Source organism: Micropterus salmoides, unplaced genomic scaffold (genome assembly GCF_014851395.1).
Source record: "Micropterus salmoides isolate LMB-PRFRI ecotype aquatic unplaced genomic scaffold, ASM1485139v1 Ms_hic_scaffold_7, whole genome shotgun sequence".
NCBI lineage: Eukaryota > Metazoa > Chordata > Actinopteri > Centrarchiformes > Centrarchidae > Micropterus > Micropterus salmoides.
In genome coordinates, this window is record NW_024044459.1 from 20958837 (window position 1) to 20978978 (window position 20142).

At 38.8% G+C, this 20142-nt stretch overlaps 2 protein-coding genes across 2 annotated transcripts; both read left to right on the forward strand.

The window, feature by feature from the left end:
• The first annotated feature begins 1311 nt into the window (after positions 1-1311).
• On the forward strand, positions 1312-16103 carry cbwd (COBW domain containing). The gene is made up of 16 exons (XM_038703036.1): positions 1312-1459; positions 1900-2055; positions 2292-2378; positions 2814-2910; positions 3179-3270; positions 5882-5941; positions 6498-6535; positions 8207-8253; positions 9091-9177; positions 9404-9448; positions 10037-10093; positions 12254-12305; positions 14057-14125; positions 14242-14307; positions 14451-14577; positions 15509-16103. The coding sequence occupies exons 2-16, from the start codon at positions 1941-1943 to the stop codon at positions 15580-15582; spliced, it is 1113 nt and encodes a 370-aa protein (XP_038558964.1). The 5' UTR covers positions 1312-1459; positions 1900-1940; the 3' UTR covers positions 15583-16103.
• Positions 16104-16256: 153 nt separating this feature from the next.
• On the forward strand, positions 16257-20139 carry foxd5 (forkhead box D5). The gene has a single exon (XM_038703037.1). The coding sequence runs from the start codon at positions 17895-17897 to the stop codon at positions 18948-18950; it is 1056 nt and encodes a 351-aa protein (XP_038558965.1). The 5' UTR covers positions 16257-17894; the 3' UTR covers positions 18951-20139.
• The last annotated feature ends 3 nt before the right edge of the window (positions 20140-20142 follow it).

Here is a 20142-nt window from a genome sequence, read left to right on the forward strand (position 1 = left end):
AAATAAAATTCTGAAAACTGTGGTGTAGGATCAATTTCTTACTACTTTCCCTCCACCACAGGTTTGTTTGGGGAGTTTTAACAATGGTGTAATAAACATGTGAAAAAGTGTTCACTTATTCATGTTTTTTCTGTGATCTTGTAGAAAGTGAGCCTCTCTCAACCAGTTATTATTGAGGAATTGCACAATAGAACAATTATCTTTTGCATCATCACTAAAAGCTGTAATGCAACAGGATCAAGATTACCAAGCTGCAGACACAGTCTGTGTCCAAAATCACTTACTACTCACTATATTTATAGAGAGAATTATTACACCCTACGTATCTAGGCGACTCAAAGTATCCCAGAATGCATTTTGAAAGGTAGTGTACAACTAGTGGTCATTAAATAAGCTGTTTATACCACCATGCTTTGCACTAATAGAAAAATATTTTTATATAGTCACTCTATCGTTTCTTATTTAAGAAAATATATATCACTTAGCATAATTATTTGCACATAAAGAGGGCTTATTTACAAATATGAGCTATCTACAAAACAATTGAGAAAATGTTACAGCTGACCCTGAGCCTCCTATTTAGTATCAAGTGTTAGTTTTACACCGACCTAATGTCTCTTCATTCTTAATATGACAGCATCTCTTAACATTAGCCTATGTATAATGTTTCCCAAAGCACTTGTAGGTTTTTAATTTTCCTCTACATTCACCCTTGGATAATGTTTTTGTGTGTTAAATATCACTATAACAAAAAATCAATCTAACGTCCAAAGCAATAGACCTACAATATTTCAATATCATTATTATGTGTTTTTCTTGCATTATTAATGTCACTGAGTGGTGTTAATTGTTTGTGCTATGCAATAAACTAAGCTCCTTTAAAAAGTATAAGATGGCAGGTTTGTCGTTTTCAAAATAGTTTAGGTTATATGTGTAATTGTATTGTTAAACAATAATATTGCTAATTACTAAGGCTGAGAATATTAAAAACGTTGCATGGTGTTATATATTTTCATATTGGGGTAAGTTATTTTTTGATAGCCTATATTCCCCTTAACATCTTGCCCTACATGAACTGTAGGTTGATGCTGGCTACCTTAAACTGGTTTCTGTCGCCCTCTTGTGGTTGATGCCTGTCATCATACAAAGATTAGTCTGCTTTGCGCAACTGCAGCTGGGGCGCAGAAAAACAAAATGTTTGTGGATTTATTGTCAAGCAAAGGTTGTTATTTTGTCCAATATATTCGCCTCCTTGGTTCAAACGTTATTTATAATCTTCTCCTCTCCCCGCAGACTGTGCAGACTGCTGTGAACGGAATGCGGAACCAATGTCGCCGCGTCAGGACTTGAATGGACGGAGTCTTTACGGTGTAGCACGCTGTCAAAACGTGAAACAACAGCAGAGTGGAAAACGTTATTAGGTGAAAACCTAAAATATCTGCGTCTGAGGAGCAATAAGGTAATTTGTACACAGCCTTCGTAAATCGGAAAGGAAAGTCTGTTTGTTTTGCTGTCGTCGCGTACTGTGCATGCATTAGAGGGGATAAAAGTTAAGCTAACATTATATGGTGGCTGTGATCATTCTTAATAACGTTACACACTTTCACTGACTAACTTACTAACATACTGGCGAGTTGATGCTATTCTTGATGCTATTCATTTTCTGTGTTTAGACTTGTAAGGGTTTTATCTAGTATAAAGCAACCAAAAATCCGTATTTGCGGAATAATTACGAACATTTCCAGGACTGACAAATCATTCATAAATTAAATCTGTCTATTAGTTTCATGTTTCGTTCGTGGATGTTTGTTTTTTTCAGTGTGTCATCAACGTGATTTATTTTGTTTAATCCAACTTCGTAATATAATCTATTCATGGGTTTCTGTACTGATTCATTAGATCAGATCCATCTTGTGTCCCTGTCCAACATTATTTCTGGCATGGATGACATGGTGATGGAGGAGGAAGATGATTGCCCAGAGTTGGTGCCCATTAACACCCTGCCTGGTCCTCCTGCAGAGCAGATACCTGTCACCATCATCACAGGCTACCTTGGTGAGAGACTATCTGTATTACTCACAGCTTTAACAAGCTTACAAAGGAGATTATAGTCTCAGACATTTGTTAGTCCATCCTCACCACAAACGAAAGCTCCTCTAGCCCTAGACCAGGGTATTGTTCCCTCTCATATTTATTACAGGTTAATTTACATCATGAGTATTGAAAATGCACTTCATGATCGATTTTACTTTACACTTCCTTATCATTTTTATGTGTTTGTGTCTTTATAGGTGCTGGAAAGACTACACTCCTGAATTATATATTAACAGAGCAACACAACAAGCGAATTGCAGTCATACTCAATGAATTTGGAGAGGGTAAACTAATAATGTCCTTCAGAGAAATCAAAATTGTTTGGTTCAAACTATATGTGCTAGAGTATAAACATAATCCCAGGCTGATGATGTTATTTTGTCAACTTTCCACAAGAAAGCAGCATAGTAACAACTTTTGCCCAGAACTGAAAGATGCTTATAAATGTTTTTTTTTAAATGTCTCCAGAGCTACAGACTCTGGTACAGCAACATACAGCATATTTGCATTGAACTTAAATTGACATTTTTTTTCTTACAGTATCATTAGATTTAATTTATGTTGAATTTGTTGAAGTGATCTAAAACCTCTTATGTTTGGCTTTTGGAAATCTGTGTTTGTCTTACAGAATATATGGCATCTTTGGTAGAAATTGCTGAGTCTTCATCTGTTCTTAATCTTAACCTGACTGCTCTTCCTTTCTATTCCTCCACCTGTAGGCAGCGCCCTTGAGAAGTCCCTCGCAGTGAGCCATGCGGGAGAGCTGTATGAGGAATGGCTGGAACTGAGGAATGGCTGCCTCTGCTGCTCTGTCAAGTGTGTAGAGTAACTATAGCCCATTTGGTGGTACATAAGTTATGAAAACAGAAATAAAATATTTTTACTTATGAACTATTGTGGTAACAAGTACACATTAATAATGTTTTATAGCGGTGTAATGTATTCCTGGTGAAACACATGCTTGTTCCATATTACAGTGTATTACAGTAATTCTGGTGAAATGAAATTCAAGAGTTATACATTTGCCATTTTTAACCTTTTTTAACCATTTTTAATCGTTAGTGGCTATTCCACAATTTTTCAGGGACAATGGTCTTAAAGCCATCGAGAACCTGATGGAGAAGAAAGGAAAGTTTGACTACATCCTGTTAGAGACCACAGGACTCGCTGATCCAGGTAATATACGTAAATCTGTATTTGATTGTTAAGTAGACCGTTGTAGTTTTTTCAAGCTGTGGCCTGGAAAGCATATAGAAAGTTATTTGAAGCCTCATGCAGTCCCTAGCTGTTTCACTAGGGTGTGTGTGTGTGTGTGTGTGTGTGTGTAGGGGGGCTGGAAGCAGATAGAGGACCTGGTTCTTCCAGCCCACACACACAGCACCTTACACAGACATTTGTCAGCTAGCAAACAGCAATGTCTATATTATGCAAGAAATAACCAAATATAATCATTTTCAGAATGAGTGTCTTTGATAACTGGTTGTCTTACAGTTTTATTATCTCAGCGGCATTAAATAAATAACATTAAATAGCATAAAAATGGCTTGCAGTTGTTTTAGAATAATTTGCTAATTATGTAACTTCTTTGAAGTACTTTTATAATACTACTGCAGAGTAATAAAACAGAGTCATATCAGATTCAGCAGCTGAAAAGGGAGTTTTTCCTTGCCGCTGTTGCCTGGTGCTTGCTCTCTGTGGGAATTATTGGGTCTCTGAAAGTAATACTACAGAGAGAACGGTCTACACCTGCTCTAGATATGAAAAGAGCTATCAGATAACATCTGTTATGAATGGACGCTATATAAATAAAAAGTGAATCGATTAGATTAACGGAGTGCACTTCTCATGACGGGCCATATTCTTAAAAATAGAGAATGACACAGACTGACCAACTTCTGCAAATTGCTGGTATTGACAGCGTAGTGGACACAAAGTAACTACTGACAGTGGTCTTTAAATCCTTGCATCCCATTACGAACCCATACCTAACAGACCTCTTTGAAAATCAGCAATAAAGGCTTTCGAGATCCATACTGGATCTCCTTGAAAACCCTGTAGCCAAAAATGCTGCATTCAAGAGCACCCTTCAGTGTTATGGTGACACAATCTGGGCTGACAGGTTTAAAAGGGAACAAACTAATCTACAGGCATTTCACAGGAAGTGAATTAGTATTCATTATTTGTATATATACACATACAACCAGCAGCTTTAATCCATGGTAACCTGTTGAACATCCACTATTAATATTATCATTCTGGACTCTGCTATAAATAAGTATATTAATTATAACTTAAGACCATCTTTGCTTATAGTCTGTTCTGTATTTTTATGTTACTTAGAACAGCTTAGCATTCCTGGCACAATATTTAGGGATCATGCATTTCCATTAAGCTCCTTTTCTCTTTGTGTATCTAAATAATGGTTAAACCCCTGCAGATATCTTTGGAAAACCCACATCAAAAGTTAAACATTTTGTAACTCTGGGGACCAGACTTGTGTTGCTGTGACAGGAGTTTTCAAGGCAGCCCCAAAAAAACCCCGTAACTGTCTGTTCAGCTCTCAGGAAATCAATATTAGACCATTACAGGGCAAGCCCTGTGACAGTTGGGGTGTGTCGCTAAGTGACAGGTGTCAGGAGTTAGCGGCATGGGCAGACACACACCACTTGGCCTCAGACAGAACCAACAGAGCACGCTCAGACTGGGGCTGTTCTCACTCCTCTGCCATGTCATTGGCTGAGACAGGCTTTTTATCGACTAGGACAGGTCTGTCATTGGCCCTGGCAGTGCTGTCAGTCATAAAGGCTCCCTGGGGGATTCTCCACTTCCATTCAGGAAGAGGTTGGATGAGTTATGTGAAACATGCCACTCAAAAACAGTGTTTTCATTACGGATCCATCAAATATTTACAATGCTTTCTTATTCTCGCTTGGCAGTTTGACAAAAGTGCATTATGTGAACAAGCTGTGGCTGGCATGGTAACATAGGGTCTTATAATAACCACGTCCACAGGAAAATAGAAACAAACCAAATGTACCAGAAAGTGATAAACAATTGAAAGCTTCTGATATTGGTTTTAGCTGCTCCGTAGAGCTCAGCCAGAAAAAATAAGAATGCAGGGTTTCTGAAAAATAGTACAATACTGACTTTAAACACAAAATGTTAAGATCTGGGTGTCATTGAATAAAGTTTAATTTAATGCTGACATGATTAATTTGTTGACAGAGTCCTATGTCACTTATCAAGTTAAAATGGCCATACTTCGCTGGTTTTAGCTTTTCATGTGATATATATATATATGTGATATTTTAAAGACTAAATAATAAAATCTAAAAGAAAAAGAAAACTATTCTGCGAATGAATCAATAATGAAAATAATTATTAATTATCCATAAATAATTTAAATACTATTTTAAACTTATTAGTGATATGATATAGTTATGTATTGCAAAAAAATTGGGTCAATTGTAGATTGGCTCTTTTTACAGATTTCCAATAGCTGTAATACATTTTACATCATCTGTAATGTAAAAATCTCTGTATATTTCATTATCCAGAGTATTTCTCATGGAACATGCCAGGGGACTGCATCTTTGTGTTTTTATTCTCTTCTATTTTGAAGACATTATGGGAAAAATGATACTTTAATGAGTGTACATTTATGACAAGAGAGAATGAAAAGGAAGATTACGGCCTCAATTTACTTTCCCTGTAATTTTAAAAACTTTAAATGTGCATGTATTTCAGTCATTTATAGTCTAACACACCATTTCGTATCGCCTGGCAGGAGCTGTGGCCTCCATGTTCTGGGTCGATGCAGAGCTCGGCAGTGACATCTATTTGGATGGTAAGGTATTTGTAGTAACACAGTGTGTCTTTGTCCATGAAATTAGTGTCGGGAATTCTCTTTGGGCTTAATTTGATTGTCTAGTGTGTAAAACTTAACTTCTCAGTGGTTAAACTTGGAATAATGCATTTTGATGCTTTCATTTAAATATACTGATAAATGGAGGTGTTGTAATTAAAAACAAGCACATTTTTAAACTTTAAAAACACACTTCATTGTAAGACTGATGAACATCCTGATGAGAGTGCTATAATTAAAGATTTCTAAATTTGAGGATGTAAAAGCTCCGACTAGTCCAATTATTTGTGTGTGTGTGTGTGTGTGTGTGTGTGTGTGTGTGTGTGTGTCGAATGGTGTCCTCACACTAAATACTCAGCTGTCGGCTCTGTTGTAACAGGCAAGCAGACCAAACGTGTACTTCAGATAAATCAGAGAAAGTGGTTTAGCCAAACAGACAAAACTAAACACCAAAAGGCAACTGCAATTCAGAAAAGAATGTGCACAAGTTGTGGCACAACATTTGTCTCACTGACTACTATTGCTTTGTTTGCCCTAGGCATCGTCACTGTCATCGATGCCAAGTATGGACTGCAGGTATGTGCTAAGAAGATATTCAAGAAGCTTCTTATTCTTAGAAAATGTCATGGTTGAATTAAAACAAGAGAAAATTCAATGACAACACTGTTGAGAGTTGATTAATTATTGATGACATTTATCAAGCAAAAATGCTCAACATTTGTTGATTCTAGCTTCTCAAACGTGAAAATGTGCTACTTTTCTCAGTCTGCCTGTCTTCTGGTCTGTTTGTCATGTCATGTTTTTGGACTTTAGGATAGTGCCAGTTCATTTTGAGATCATCGGCCAATACCTGCACTCACGAGGCTGGTGTATCATTATAAATGATGAATGCAAATCTGATCTAAAACCGTTAGTCTAGTGTTAGATGTATTTTGTTAAAATGTAGAGAATAATGCAGTTGAATGACGTCATTTCTGACACACCTCACTCTACCTTAAACATCACATTCTGAAATCTACAGCATAACCCAATATATCTTTCTACTTCATTGACTAATAACAATTACATCTAAAACAACACGTTACTGGCTAAGATGACCATATATATTAGATTTGATATCTGCATTAGATATCGGCCACCCTGCTTTCTAAATATTGGCATCAGTCATCGAAATACCTATATTGGTGGACTACTACTATATATTTTTTTACATTTTATAGACACTTTGATTAATCCATTACTCAAAAAAAATTATTTAAATATTTTTCAGTAGGTTTTGAAAATAATTATTTAGTTCAGCCCTAATCATCTAAAGCATCAGAAGCATTTGCCTCTGAACAAGATAAATAGTGCTTTTGTGACTTTAAATCTGAAATAAGCTGATAAACTTGTGAGATTATTTGTAAACCCCTACTGCATAGCAACACAACACACACACACACATCCTGCCCTCCCTGTGGTATTTAAAAGGAACAGGACAAGTGACACCTAGATAATGGGCTCTAATTTGAAGGTGTCATGCTCAGCGAGGTGACACATTTCATGGCTTAGATGCTGCTCTGTCTTCTCATTGGAGAGAAGCAAGGAGAGGATAAGTGATAGTGAAGGAGTAATTGATATTAGAGATGTGACCATTGTAATTGGACTGTCACATCAATTCACCTGCCTTTCCCGATCATCTGTCCCATGAAATATCCGTCCACCTGAGCGGTTTTGAGTTAACTCTCAAAGGGCTTTGTCTCTCGATACAGAGGTCATTGAAGAAAAAGCAGCAAGCAGCCATTCTATTACTTTTTTTTTTAATACTATTTTGTCATTCATTCCTTCAGAAATGAAGCGGTAGTGATGCCCAAAGTGACAGATTAATGCCAGATTGACAGTCAGGGGTCAGGATACAGATTAACACCTCCTGCTCTGTTATTACATATTAAACTGTTTTGGAAAACGTTGCATCCCCGGTGCAAGCGCAAGACACAAACAGAAAATGAAAAGCGATCCCCTGTGGTTTCATGTGTTCAGAAAGTCACTTAGTTCACAAAGATGAAATATAGGCCCTTTCTTTTACCGATTTATCTGTCACATTTTGTGTTGGCTGCTGCAAGCATTCGCTGATATTTTTATTTTTGCCTAAAGATGGAAATCTATACGTTCAGCTTGAGCAATTTTGCTCACTTTTACATCTTTTTTTTTTTCTTTAATTTTCTGGTTGCATGTGTAAATTATATCCACTGTCTCTCCTTTCTGCAGCAACTAGCAGAGGAAAAGGAAGATGGACTTGTCAATGAAGCAGCCAGGTATGTTTTTTTTTGTTTGTTTTTTTAATAAATAGATTAACAGTTTGGGAAATATAACCACACTGCTGTTTTTTTGTATGAATTAAATAAAGAAGATATAATGTGTTAATCTGAGAGTTTTACAGATGCTAGGCAGGTTTTGTTACTGTTGAACAGAGTCATGCTGGCTGTTTTCCCCAGTTTCCAGTCTTTGTGCTAAGCTAAGTTAACCGGCTGCCGGTGGTAGCTTTAAATTTACCATACAGACATGAGAATTGTTTCATCTGCAAGACAGCCAATAAGTGTGTTTCCCAAAATGCAGAACTATTCCTTGAAGACTCAACAAACCACTCAGTATCCACTTCACTACGTCTTAAAACATGCTGTTGACCGTACTCCTGCCACCCTGCCTGTCTGTCTCCCTGCGCGTCTCTCTGTTTGTCTCTTCCAGCAGCTGTGTGGTGTTGTTGTTGAGCAAATACACTGATGAAGAAAGACCAGTTGCATGACCCCTTTGCATTCTTGGTCTTTGTTTGTGTTTTCACCTCTAAACTAAACACCTCTCGGCTCCCATTTGAGTTTGGCATGCATTGCCCGTTGCCACCCAAAACAACGTACACATACACACAGTTGGTAAAGGAGAGTTTCCCGTATTTGATTGAATTAAGCTCACGAACACACAACACTGTTATAATTATGAACAAGGTAATGACTTCCTGATGTTGCTGGGTTGGTGTTTTTAACACATGATCTTAATTTTGTGTGATTCTCGGTGCGAATTCCTGTCTCTGCTGTTAGCTTTGTGCAAATTGTGTCACTTGCCAGATAAACATAATGTTGTATTTACTGCTTTTTTAGACAGATTGCTGTCGCTGACCTGACCATAATCAACAAGACAGACCTGGTGAATGAGGAGGAACTCGCTCAAATCCGAGATGCGGTCAGGTCAGCTTCACATACTTTTACCGCTTGTCGTCCATCTCCCTTTTACTAGTAGTATCCTGCTTTTTTATCTGTGTTCTTATTATTGAGCTCCTGTAACTTTGGGACAACAGTACATTTGGTCTTCTTTACATTCATTTAAAAAGAACAAAGTTGTAGCGGGATAGTAGGAATGAGGTCTAATTTGTCCATTATCTAAGTATTAACCTTTTTTTCCTCTTGTTTTCAGGTCTATAAATGGTTTTGTCAAGATTCTAGAAACCCAGAGATCAAAGTAAGTTATTTTTTAAGAACATATATATGTAGCTTTGTACTAGGTACCATGCTTTGCTTTGTTTAGTGTAACAGATGAACACCACGTGCTGCTCCTGCTCAGATCTCTATATCAAAGATGAAGCTGTTCAGGCGTGACATTGTTCAAGAGAAACCCCCAACACACACACAAACGCACACACACATACACAAACCGCTGCACTCTGAGTAAACAGCAAACCTTCAGTGGTGTCGAATTACCCACAAGTCTTTGCTCTTTGACCCTGGGTCTTTAAGTCGACACGGCTGCAAATGTGTGAATGTGCGTGCAGGTCTGTCTGTTCATGTGCACCCTCTGTGTTAGCATTTTGTGTGTCATTGTACCCAGGTAGCATCTGCCATACCCAAGCAGCATGTATCAAAGGTTTGGGTGTGTTTTGGATCTGCTTTGCCCCCCCCCCCCAGCAGAGTTCAGACCAGGGTGAACAGATGAAAGACACCATGTAGCGAGGGGTTAATCGGAAAAACATTGCCACAACTTTTTCTATGGTGGAGTTGTATTTTAAATAAAACTGGAAAATAAAAGATAACCAGTGATCTTCTTCCACAGGGTGGATCTCTCTCAAGTGCTGGATCTGCATTCCTTTGACAGTAAGGATGGAGCAAAGTGAGTTGGTTTTATCACATTTTAAGAAATTCTTGATATTAACTGATATTTCTAATATGAACAAAGGATCCCTGAAATTTGGTTATTAAAGAATTGTGATATTTACTGATTTTACAGTTGAAAAATTATTCTGTCAGTGCTCTCTGGCAGACTTTTTTAAATGCAAAAACTGTCTAGTCCACTGTCCTCTGCGGAAAAGAAGGAGGAGAGGGGAAAAAGAAAAAAGCTTAAATAGTTTTCTTCAACTGGAAATGCAGCTCATACATACACATATGAAAAAATGACCCTGACAGTATCCCAGGATGCAGCACCGCTCAGTCTACAGTGCACACGCGATACAGCTGACAGATACTTTTGTGCAACAGTTTTGCACAGATGCACTGCCCCTAATTTTTAATAAAAAATGTTTTTTAAATGTTTTTTTAAAGTAATTCTAATTTACTACCTTTAGTAAAGTAAATGCAACATGGTTATTGGCATACAGAACCTGACTTATAAAATAGAGCCCAAAGTGGATGTTTGAGGCAGATACCAATATCGATATTGGAGAGTTTAAAACGTTTTATGAGGATATATCACCTGCTATTTTGATGTACTGTATGGATAACCTAAATTTGTGACAAGACGAAATGCGAGAAACATTTGACTGAGCAGCATATTTCATATTGTCTGTGCTGGACAAACTATGTAATGGCAATACTGTTTCTAAGCGACGTCGAACATATCTTTCGCATTTCTTCTCTGCAGTTTCATTGTTACTGATCCGTTGACATACTGCATGTGCCGATACCAATGTGTTGGCTGATAATATTGGTCGTGCTGATGTATAGTACCTTTCAACCATCAGTGCCATTGATGGCGTTTGTTGCTAGTCTGTCTGAACTGTGCACCCAGCGGTCTTTGATACCGTTGCTCACCGCGTTTCTCTCTAATTAACAGACTCTTTTATTGAGCGTCCCCCTGTCACACAGCAGGGTGACCATCATATTGTGTCTCCCTGTAGAATGTCATTCTCATGAATAGAGTCAATGTTCATCCTTTCATGTGAATGAAACGGGCCGCGGTGTTAAAACTCTCTTACATGCCCTTAGTCAGTGTCTCTGAGACCAGCTGCAGAGGATTAGAGCTGTGTGTGTCCATGGCTCCCGAGGAGTCCCCCTTGTCCCAACAGATAGCTCCTTTCCCCTTGCCTTTGAGAGTCCAGGCCCCTCCTCCCGTCGATCCCACGCTGGCTGTTTGAAGCGGCCCCCTGCCACTCCGCCTGTGTGGTACTAACAGCACACAGGGCTCAAGCTGCTGGACACAACATTTAGCCTCCTTGTGAGGTCGGGGAAAAGGGGGAGCGTGAGGAGGTCTGAAGGGGAGAGAAAGAGCTGTAGTTTGTTTGGGGGGTGATGGTGGGTGTTTTGTAGGATTTAATTGCCATTTCTAAAGTTTTCACAAGTCTATTCAGAGTTGTCATTAAGCACTGATTCAGCATGCAGGGTATTATACTGTGAAGAAGACTAAGGCAAAAACTGTATTGTCCAGTCTCCTCAAGCAGAAAAGAGAAGGAGGATGAAGCGGATTTGTTTTATCAGATCTTTAAACCATGAACGCCTCGTTTAGATTCAAAGATTTCACGAAATACTCCAACAAAAACGAGTTACAGATAAAAACAACATAAGATAGAACACACAAAATCTGCCACAAAATCAGAATGCAATTTTAAAATCATGAATAAAAACAACTTAAATGGCAGCTTAAAGCAGTTCCCACTAAAAATAAAGCTTGTGAACCCTCATCACTGGTTGTATACATCCTATATGACTACCAGGTAAATCACCCAAGTAGCCAGAGGAAAAAACACACAGTTTCTGCAGCAGTATTTAAATTCACAAAATAATGTATTTATTATGTCAACCTTTTTACTGACACAGGGGATAAACACGCCTCCAGAAGTGATAAAAATGAAGTTAATAAATGCCATGTAGAGCACCTGACAGCTGTTGAATAAGGTTTGAATAAAATGTTTGTAAAATGAAAATTGAAAATGTGAATTTAGTTAAATGCAATGTGGTTTATCTTTGGACCCCTTTGAAGTGGAAATTAGTCTATTAGGTTGGAGGAAACTGAAAAAAATATCTGTTATGATGGTTAATCATTTCTCTCCTCTCAAAGTCTTGCAGAGAAGCTCCAACTTGTGAAATCTACAAGACCACATCTTGACAAGGTATGCTCTTCTGCGACTTTGTCTCGTTTATTCTTTTATTCGTTAACTCCCCGATACTTGCCCTCTATGCCTCTCTTCTAGTTGTCCCTGTTTTTGTTTGCTAATTTATTTCACACATCATTTCCTACAGGATAAAGGGGATGCATTCTCCTCAGACTAACATTGTGTCTTGCATTCCCCCAGGCCGTGACACTGTAGTGAAAACTCCCTCCCTGCTTTGGTTTTTTTGTGTTGAGATCAACTTGAGACTTTTGATGTTTTCTTGTTACACTACAAATAGACCCAGTCTCGGTCATACACCGCAGCATAAACATTCAGTAGACTGGGCACACTGTGTTGGCTAGACTGACTAGAGTCTTAGCCAGTTGTTATGGCTCAACAGTTGTTTGAACTGAATCCAGATGTCATAAAATTTAGTATACACCCCATTTTTCACCATCTAATTAGCAACTAAATGTCACATATGAATGGGACACCTCTAGTGTGCTGTTTTATAACAAAATATAAAGTGTATCCCCAGTATCCAAACATATATTAAGTCCAGTTCAATTATTAAAAATATTTATTCCAGGATTAGTCTCATGCTATTCCTTCTGATGTTTTCATCAGGCCTGAGGACAAATGACTCCTCAAAGCAATTAGGCCTAATCTTGTTTCCAGTTGTGCTTTATACCCATGAACTTTTATCACAGGATGAGGAGAGATGAGGGTTGTTTGTGTGGGTAAATAACGCCATTGTTATCTGTTTTCTCCAGGTTCCCTTTCCCGCATGAAGCTCACCCGTCCCCTCAGACCCCCCCACCCATGTTGCTCTTTTCATGTTAATGAGAATGCTGTTTTTCTGTTGTTATACCAAATGACAAGGGAGTGTGTAACCTTAACACTTCAACACAAAACCCCCAAATATCTACAAAGTGCCCTTTTAATGCTGTAAGGAAGTATGGAGAGAAGAAGAGCGGGGGGGTAGGCAGATAAAGAGGGTTGCCGTTACTGGGTTTCAGGTGCCGAGTGGAGTTGTGGTTTTTGACACGGCCATTGACAAAATCATCAGCCAGGGCGTAAAAACACTTCTTTTGTTTAATGTTCATAATGACTTTGCTGGTTTCAGTGAGCTAAAAATATGTGTTAAAATGTATTTTGAATAAATGTCATCAGTGAACTTTAAATCTTAACAACTGCCTGAAAATATAAATCTGAAAACATAAACGCAGCAATGGAATGCAAGGATTGTACTTAAGTGCAAATTTAGCTTCTTCTGCTTTACCTGAAACTTCCCTACTTCATTTTATGCTAATACAGTACTTCTACTCCACTACATTACACATGTAAATATTGTACTACATAAAACATATGGTCAGTTTATAAAATCTGCATTATTATATGAACAGTATATAAAGTTGTTCAAAGTAGCTCCACCATGACAACATTAAAATGCTGCTTACAAGTTAATGAATATATGTATACATATATATTAACACTTGGAATTTGAAAAGTACACTTTGCTGATGTGCTTTTGAGTGCAGGACTTCTAATTGTAATAGAGTATTTTTTCACTGAAATTTAGTGATATTGCTATTTTTACTCATGTACAAGATGTGAGAACTTTCACCACTGCCTATAACCTGCATCTGTATTTCAGTGAATGAAAAATGTGGGAATGCACTGCAATTCAGAACCACAATTTCCAAAAAATATATATTTCAAACCCAAAAGATGTGCAATTTCTTGTCTATTTTATTTTTCACCCTCAGAGTATTTTAACTGTGACGTTTGAAGTAGCTGGAGATCTTTCTGAGGACACCTTGAATGTCTTTATCCAGGTAGACTCACTCTGCATCGATCAGACCATTCAGTTTTTATCCGTGTTGCCATTACTAATTAGCTCTAGCACAATACAGGCCTTTGTAAAGTAAACACCCATTTCCCACTGTTTCAGGACCTCCTTTGGGAAAAGATGTTCAAAAACAAAGAAGGGGAGCCCATGACTGTCATTCGTTTAAAGGTACAGTAAAGCACAATAGTCACCCCAGTGGCCGCAGTGATCAATATCTGCCACTTTAAAACCTGTATTAATCAGTTCCAAACACTTTATTCAGTGTTGGTTAATGTGTCACTTGTGACTTGTGTGTTTATGTGTGTTTTCAGGGCATAGTATCGTTTGCAGGTAAAGCCCACCAAGTGATGCTGCAGGGGGTCCACGAACTGTATGACCTGAATGAGACTCCACAGCTGTGGGAGGAGAACCCGCGGATCAACCGACTGGTCTTTATAGGTGAACACACACACTTATTTCACATATGTATCTTTACACAATTATTACATGCAACTGTGAAGGCAGCCAGTTCACTGAACTGCATTAAATTGATCAAAATGACTCTTTTTGACAATCTTTTACTAATTTTTTCAAGTAGTGTATCCATTAAAGTTCACTTAATGGAGATAGTGCAGAAACTTTTATTGACAAATTCACGATCAAGTAAATTTCTGATTCTAGCATAAAGTTACATAACTTCTTGGCTGTAAAACTGCACCATCGCTCCACAATTTCCAAAAATGTCCCGAGATTTTTCTTGGAAAGTATGTAATTTGGTACGAATTATTTGGAAAATGGCGACAGCTCGTTTGAAAATTTTCATAATTGCACAGGTCAGATGAACCTTGTCAACACGCAAGCAAAACAAAATGAAGCATAAAGTATTCAATAATAAATGAGTAACAAGTGAATAATTTATTTTTTAGAGGAGATTCTCTGGAAAACAACCACTCAACACAACTAACTTAACTCTGAAAATAAAGTAATCAGATCATAACCTTTTTGCCGTTTAATCCATAGTTAGTGTCTTTCCAGGTAAATTAGGTCGAAGGTTTTTTTGGAGATCTACAACTGACAATGCATATTAATAAAAGCAGCAATAAATAATAATAAGCGCTAATGTCACATATCGAATCAATGGGGTAAATACCTAGGGAAAGAAGAGTATTATTATTTAGTGTTATTTTGTCCTTTTGCATTAGACTGCCATGGCTACATAGACCTGACCTTGAGAACCACTGTCCACTATAATATATAACACAAATGATGTGTGTGTGTGTGTGTGTGTGTGTGTGTGTGTGTGTGTGTGTGTGTGTGTGTGTGTGTGTGTGTGTGTGTGTGGCCATGCTTTTTTTTTAATGCTCATGTTTGTCTGTTCTATGTTCTGCAGGTAGGAATCTGGACAAGGAAATTCTGCTGGAACAGTTTATCTCTAAAGTGGTGCACGGAGCAGAGAGAAATTAGCTACGAACTCTCCCCTCCTATTTGCAGTGAAAACTGTTGATTTTTGATCCAATAAATCTGGGACTGTTTTGCAGAAGGTCGCTCCTTGTTCTTCAAGAACATGAGGTACGTCAGAGGATGTTTATGGTTTCAGGGTGATCAATACAGTAGTTTCAAATTGTGATAATCCATCACTACCTGTTTTAAAAGCTGCAGTACATCGAAGAGTGTATAAGTTGCTGTAGTGCCTGAACTAAATGCTGTGTGTCACCCAGGAAACTTACACTGAATAGGACTTCTAAAATGTGTGCCCCAACAAAGATGCTACAAAGGTCCAGAAATGTGATCAATATGTTGTATTTTTTATAAAAATGGCTTTGTAAAATCTGCTGGTTTTGAAGGTTGGGAGCCCAAGTAGTGTTGGAAGTTACTCACATGCTATGTCAAGTGCTGTACTTTATAAATGAAGTAGCCTTGCTCATGTTTCTGGCTTTTAACATCCTGTTTCTTAAATTATTTCAAAATAAAATTGTTTTTTTCTGAACACCTATGACATACCTAACAAAAAATGTTTTTAGCTATAGTAAAAATGGTTAGCTGACAACAACAGACTATTAACATAACAACAGACACACAGTGCCTTTGTGTTGAAGTGGTAAATTCACTGATACTCAACAAAGTGTGAAACTGCCTCCAAGAGCATTAACACACACTTTTATTGTTATGAAACGCATAGAAAGAGTTTTTAGCTAACTCAAATATTGTTAAGTTTACTAAAATGCCATTATACTTGGTTCTAACTATTTTTCAGACATTCTGTATTATTTTGATCTACCTAGCCGCCCATCTGAAGAGGGTTACTCTTTAAATTTATTCAGCTTTCCATTACAGTTCAAAAGCTGTGTTTAATGTTAAGTTGAAAACTTCCCAATGAGAGTTTTGATATTAGTAATTATTTTAATACTTTTTAAATTTAATATCCTGTCATTTGCCTTGTTTCAAACTACTGACTTTTTTGCAGCTGTGTGTATGAGGTGCTATTACCCCGCACCTGCAGCTTCAATTAAGTTTATGCTTGTAATACTTTACAACTTGCAGCCATTCTATTTTCTGGTATGTGTTACTTTAGCCTTTATTGGTACAGTCATGTGAGAACCATTTCTCACACACAGTAGGCCCAGTCAGGTGACAAAATAGGTGGAGTTTTCCCAACTCGTTCATTTGCAATGGAGATAGTTTAGCAGCACGTTTTATCACATGTCCGCTGTTGGACCGGTTTGCTTTGAGGATGGCTCTGCTTATTCATCCCGGTCGTAAAGCCGAGCTGAGTACTGTAGCCCAGGGCGCACCGTGCAGCTGAGCCGTTTCCTACTCGATTCTGATGCTGATGGCCTCGTTAAGGCGACTATTACCTCTTTTCTCTGCTGGCTGCGGGAAGCCCTACCACGGCCATTTTCATGGTCACACCACCCGCGGGCATCCAGAGGTGGCAAACTAAACGAACCCGCGGGGGTCTGAAGGGGGAAACACTTTGTTTCTTATCACGGGCTAGGCGTGGTTCCCAAGAACATCCCACCTCCGACTGCGCTGCTGAACCAGTTGTAATATCACATGATCCAAATATCAAGATTTAACTTTATCCTCATATACATTTATGTTGGTAGCTTGTACACATGTCAGACACAGGACAATGTCTACATCGGGCTCACAGCGGTGCACACCGACCATTGTGCACGTGTTTACGAGTTTAAAAATAAAACAGCAAAATAACACCATAGTGATTTTGGTCATGTGCAGATCCTTTACGCATCAATGAATGTTTTAATAAAATTATGTCTAAACTTTAAAGCAGTAAGCTTTCATGTTTGCCTTTATTATTTTAGAGATTTTCTTTTATGTAGCCATTTCTGCTGGCACACACTTTAACCGTTTGGCAATTGAAATTAAATGCCTAAAACGTTGCCGTATTTTACATGTACAACAAATTGCCATCTATAAACTGGGCCGTGCGCACTTCAGTACTCCCCAAGTCCCCCACCCCCCACCCCCCTCGCACCTGTGTGCTTGCCTTCTCCGGCTCCCCGGGGTGAGGGGACCATTCTGATAGGACCAAAGGGTTAATGGGACTGGCCTGCAGGGCAGCCGCCTTCCAGCATATAAAGCCTCAGCTTCCATTATCACAGCAAACAGCCACCAGGTTCAAGAAGAAGCAGACGGTACATGCGCCTTTACGCGTGAATAGGGGCCTTTTTGCTTTTTACGCACGGCGAATCATTTATGTCACTTTGGCAAAGTTGAGTTTGTAGGCGTTTTTGAACACTCCGCGAGTGACCATGACTCTCTCCAGTGAATTTGAAGCTTCACAACACGCTGCTTTGCCTCTAGATGAAGATGAGATTGACATAGTGGGCGAGGATGAGCCTACCCACGGGCGCTTATATCGAAATGAGTGCTCTACGGACCCCGGCTCCTCAGCAGAATCTGGTGCTGAATTTGACTCTTCGGAGCCAGACTCCTCGGGGGAAAGCGAGAACAGTTTCTGCGCAGACGCACCGCTGTCTAGGAAAGCCCAAAGCAGCTCAGTAAAGCCTCCCTACTCCTACATTGCCCTCATCACCATGGCCATCCTGCAGAGCCCGCTGAAGAAGCTGACGCTGAGTGGCATCTGTGACTTCATCAGCAACAAGTTTCCCTACTACAGAGACAAGTTCCCCGCTTGGCAGAACTCCATCAGGCACAACCTCTCCCTCAACGACTGTTTCATCAAGATCCCGAGGGAGCCTGGAAACCCGGGCAAAGGTAACTACTGGTCTCTGGACCCTGCTTCAGAGGACATGTTCGACAACGGCAGCTTCCTTCGGCGAAGGAAGCGCTTCAAGAGAAACCACCCGGAACTTGGCAAAGACGGACTTGTGTTTTATTCCAGCTTGAACTGCTATCGGCCGTACGGGCAACCATACTGCTTACAGGGCCAGGTAAGCCCCCCGCCCGCTGCTCCTATCCGGTACATGCCCCTGCAGGAGGGCATCATGATGCCTCCCTCTTCCTATCAACTTCTGCCACATACTCTGAACAGTCACGGGAAATGCAGTGGGCCTAAAGACTTCAGAGCGCCGCACTGCGCCGAGCCGAAGCCTGGCCCGCAGGCAAAGTGCTCTTTCAGCATTGAAAGCATCATGAGCAAACCCTCTCCCATCAGTCCACAGAACCCAAATCCACAGCAGGGCCCTCACGGCGCTCTTGGGTACGGTCATCTCATGTCGGGCCCTGCTGCCTCTTTGGTTCCGACGCTCCTGCAAGTTCCTAGGACTCCATTCTGCCCTCCCGCCATGCTGAGCACTGCTCCTTTAATAAATGAGCATCTCAGACTCTCTTACCCTCACTGCTGAAGTATTTGGTTGTAAGGAACAGTGTCTGTATGTGTGATGCTACGTGAAGACACGCTGGCGTAGCTCATTTCTTAAAGAAATGTTTTAATTGCATGATATTTATGTGCGTTGACATTCAAAGTAAATCAATGTAAATAAGATGAGTGGTAATATATTTGTTGTGACACTTGCTGCAGTGGAAACTCTTGTTAATGAATGTGTTTTTGTTATTAACGTGTCAAAATAAATGTCTTGAAAATAACTGATGTTTATTGTTTAAAGCTCTTTATTTGCAGTTTGTACAGAATTATGTGGGTCGGGGCGCAGTGGAATTAGCCTATAAAAGAAAAATAATTTAACAACAGTATGGAAAAATAAATCACCTGATATTAAGGCTTGTTTTTCCATATCGGCTAGTCAAAACAATTATTTTTTTCTTTCATTTGATTTTCTTATTTTGAGAGGAACTAAGAATGTTTCAAAAGAAAGTTTAGTTAAAACAGAAAGCAGACAGTTTAAAGTATTTAGTTGTCTCCCAAATTCACTAAATCTCACCATTATCATAATTCAAACAATGCAGGCATACATAGCGTTTGTTATTAGCTACTTAAATTAGGCTATTTTTAAAAGTCGACTCGTCCTTAACCCCCGTTTAAATAATATAGGCCTATTAAAATCAATCGTTTGGCTGTTATGAAGGTCTAATAATTGAGATAAAACGTTGAAAATATAAACTTTAATGTGTTTTTTTTAAACCAGCAAATCAATAAGGATGATGCCAGCACATACTTTAAAGTTGCAGGAGATAACGGTCTAAAAAAAATGATAGGCCTACTGTTATTGTTCACCTTTTCAAAGAATAGCAAATACATCATCCATTTATTTATTCATCTTCTTTCATTTGACACATTGAAACATTTGATGTGTAAGGGAAGCACGATCCCATTTCTCAAAATGAATAGTTTAAAATGATTAACGAAAGTAAAAAAAACAAAACAAACAAACATTAAAATATCTGTTCAGATAATATTTATTTGTGAGATGAAACATAAGCGCTCTTTTTAACCATAAGAGAAGAAAAGTGCACTTCTTCCTTCCTGCCTCAAGGTCGCACTGTTTACCAAATATTGGAGCAGACACAATGCAGACTGAGATTTCCGGCGGTTACCTTCCCTACTCCTGACATGAGATTGCAAGCTGAAAATTTCCATGT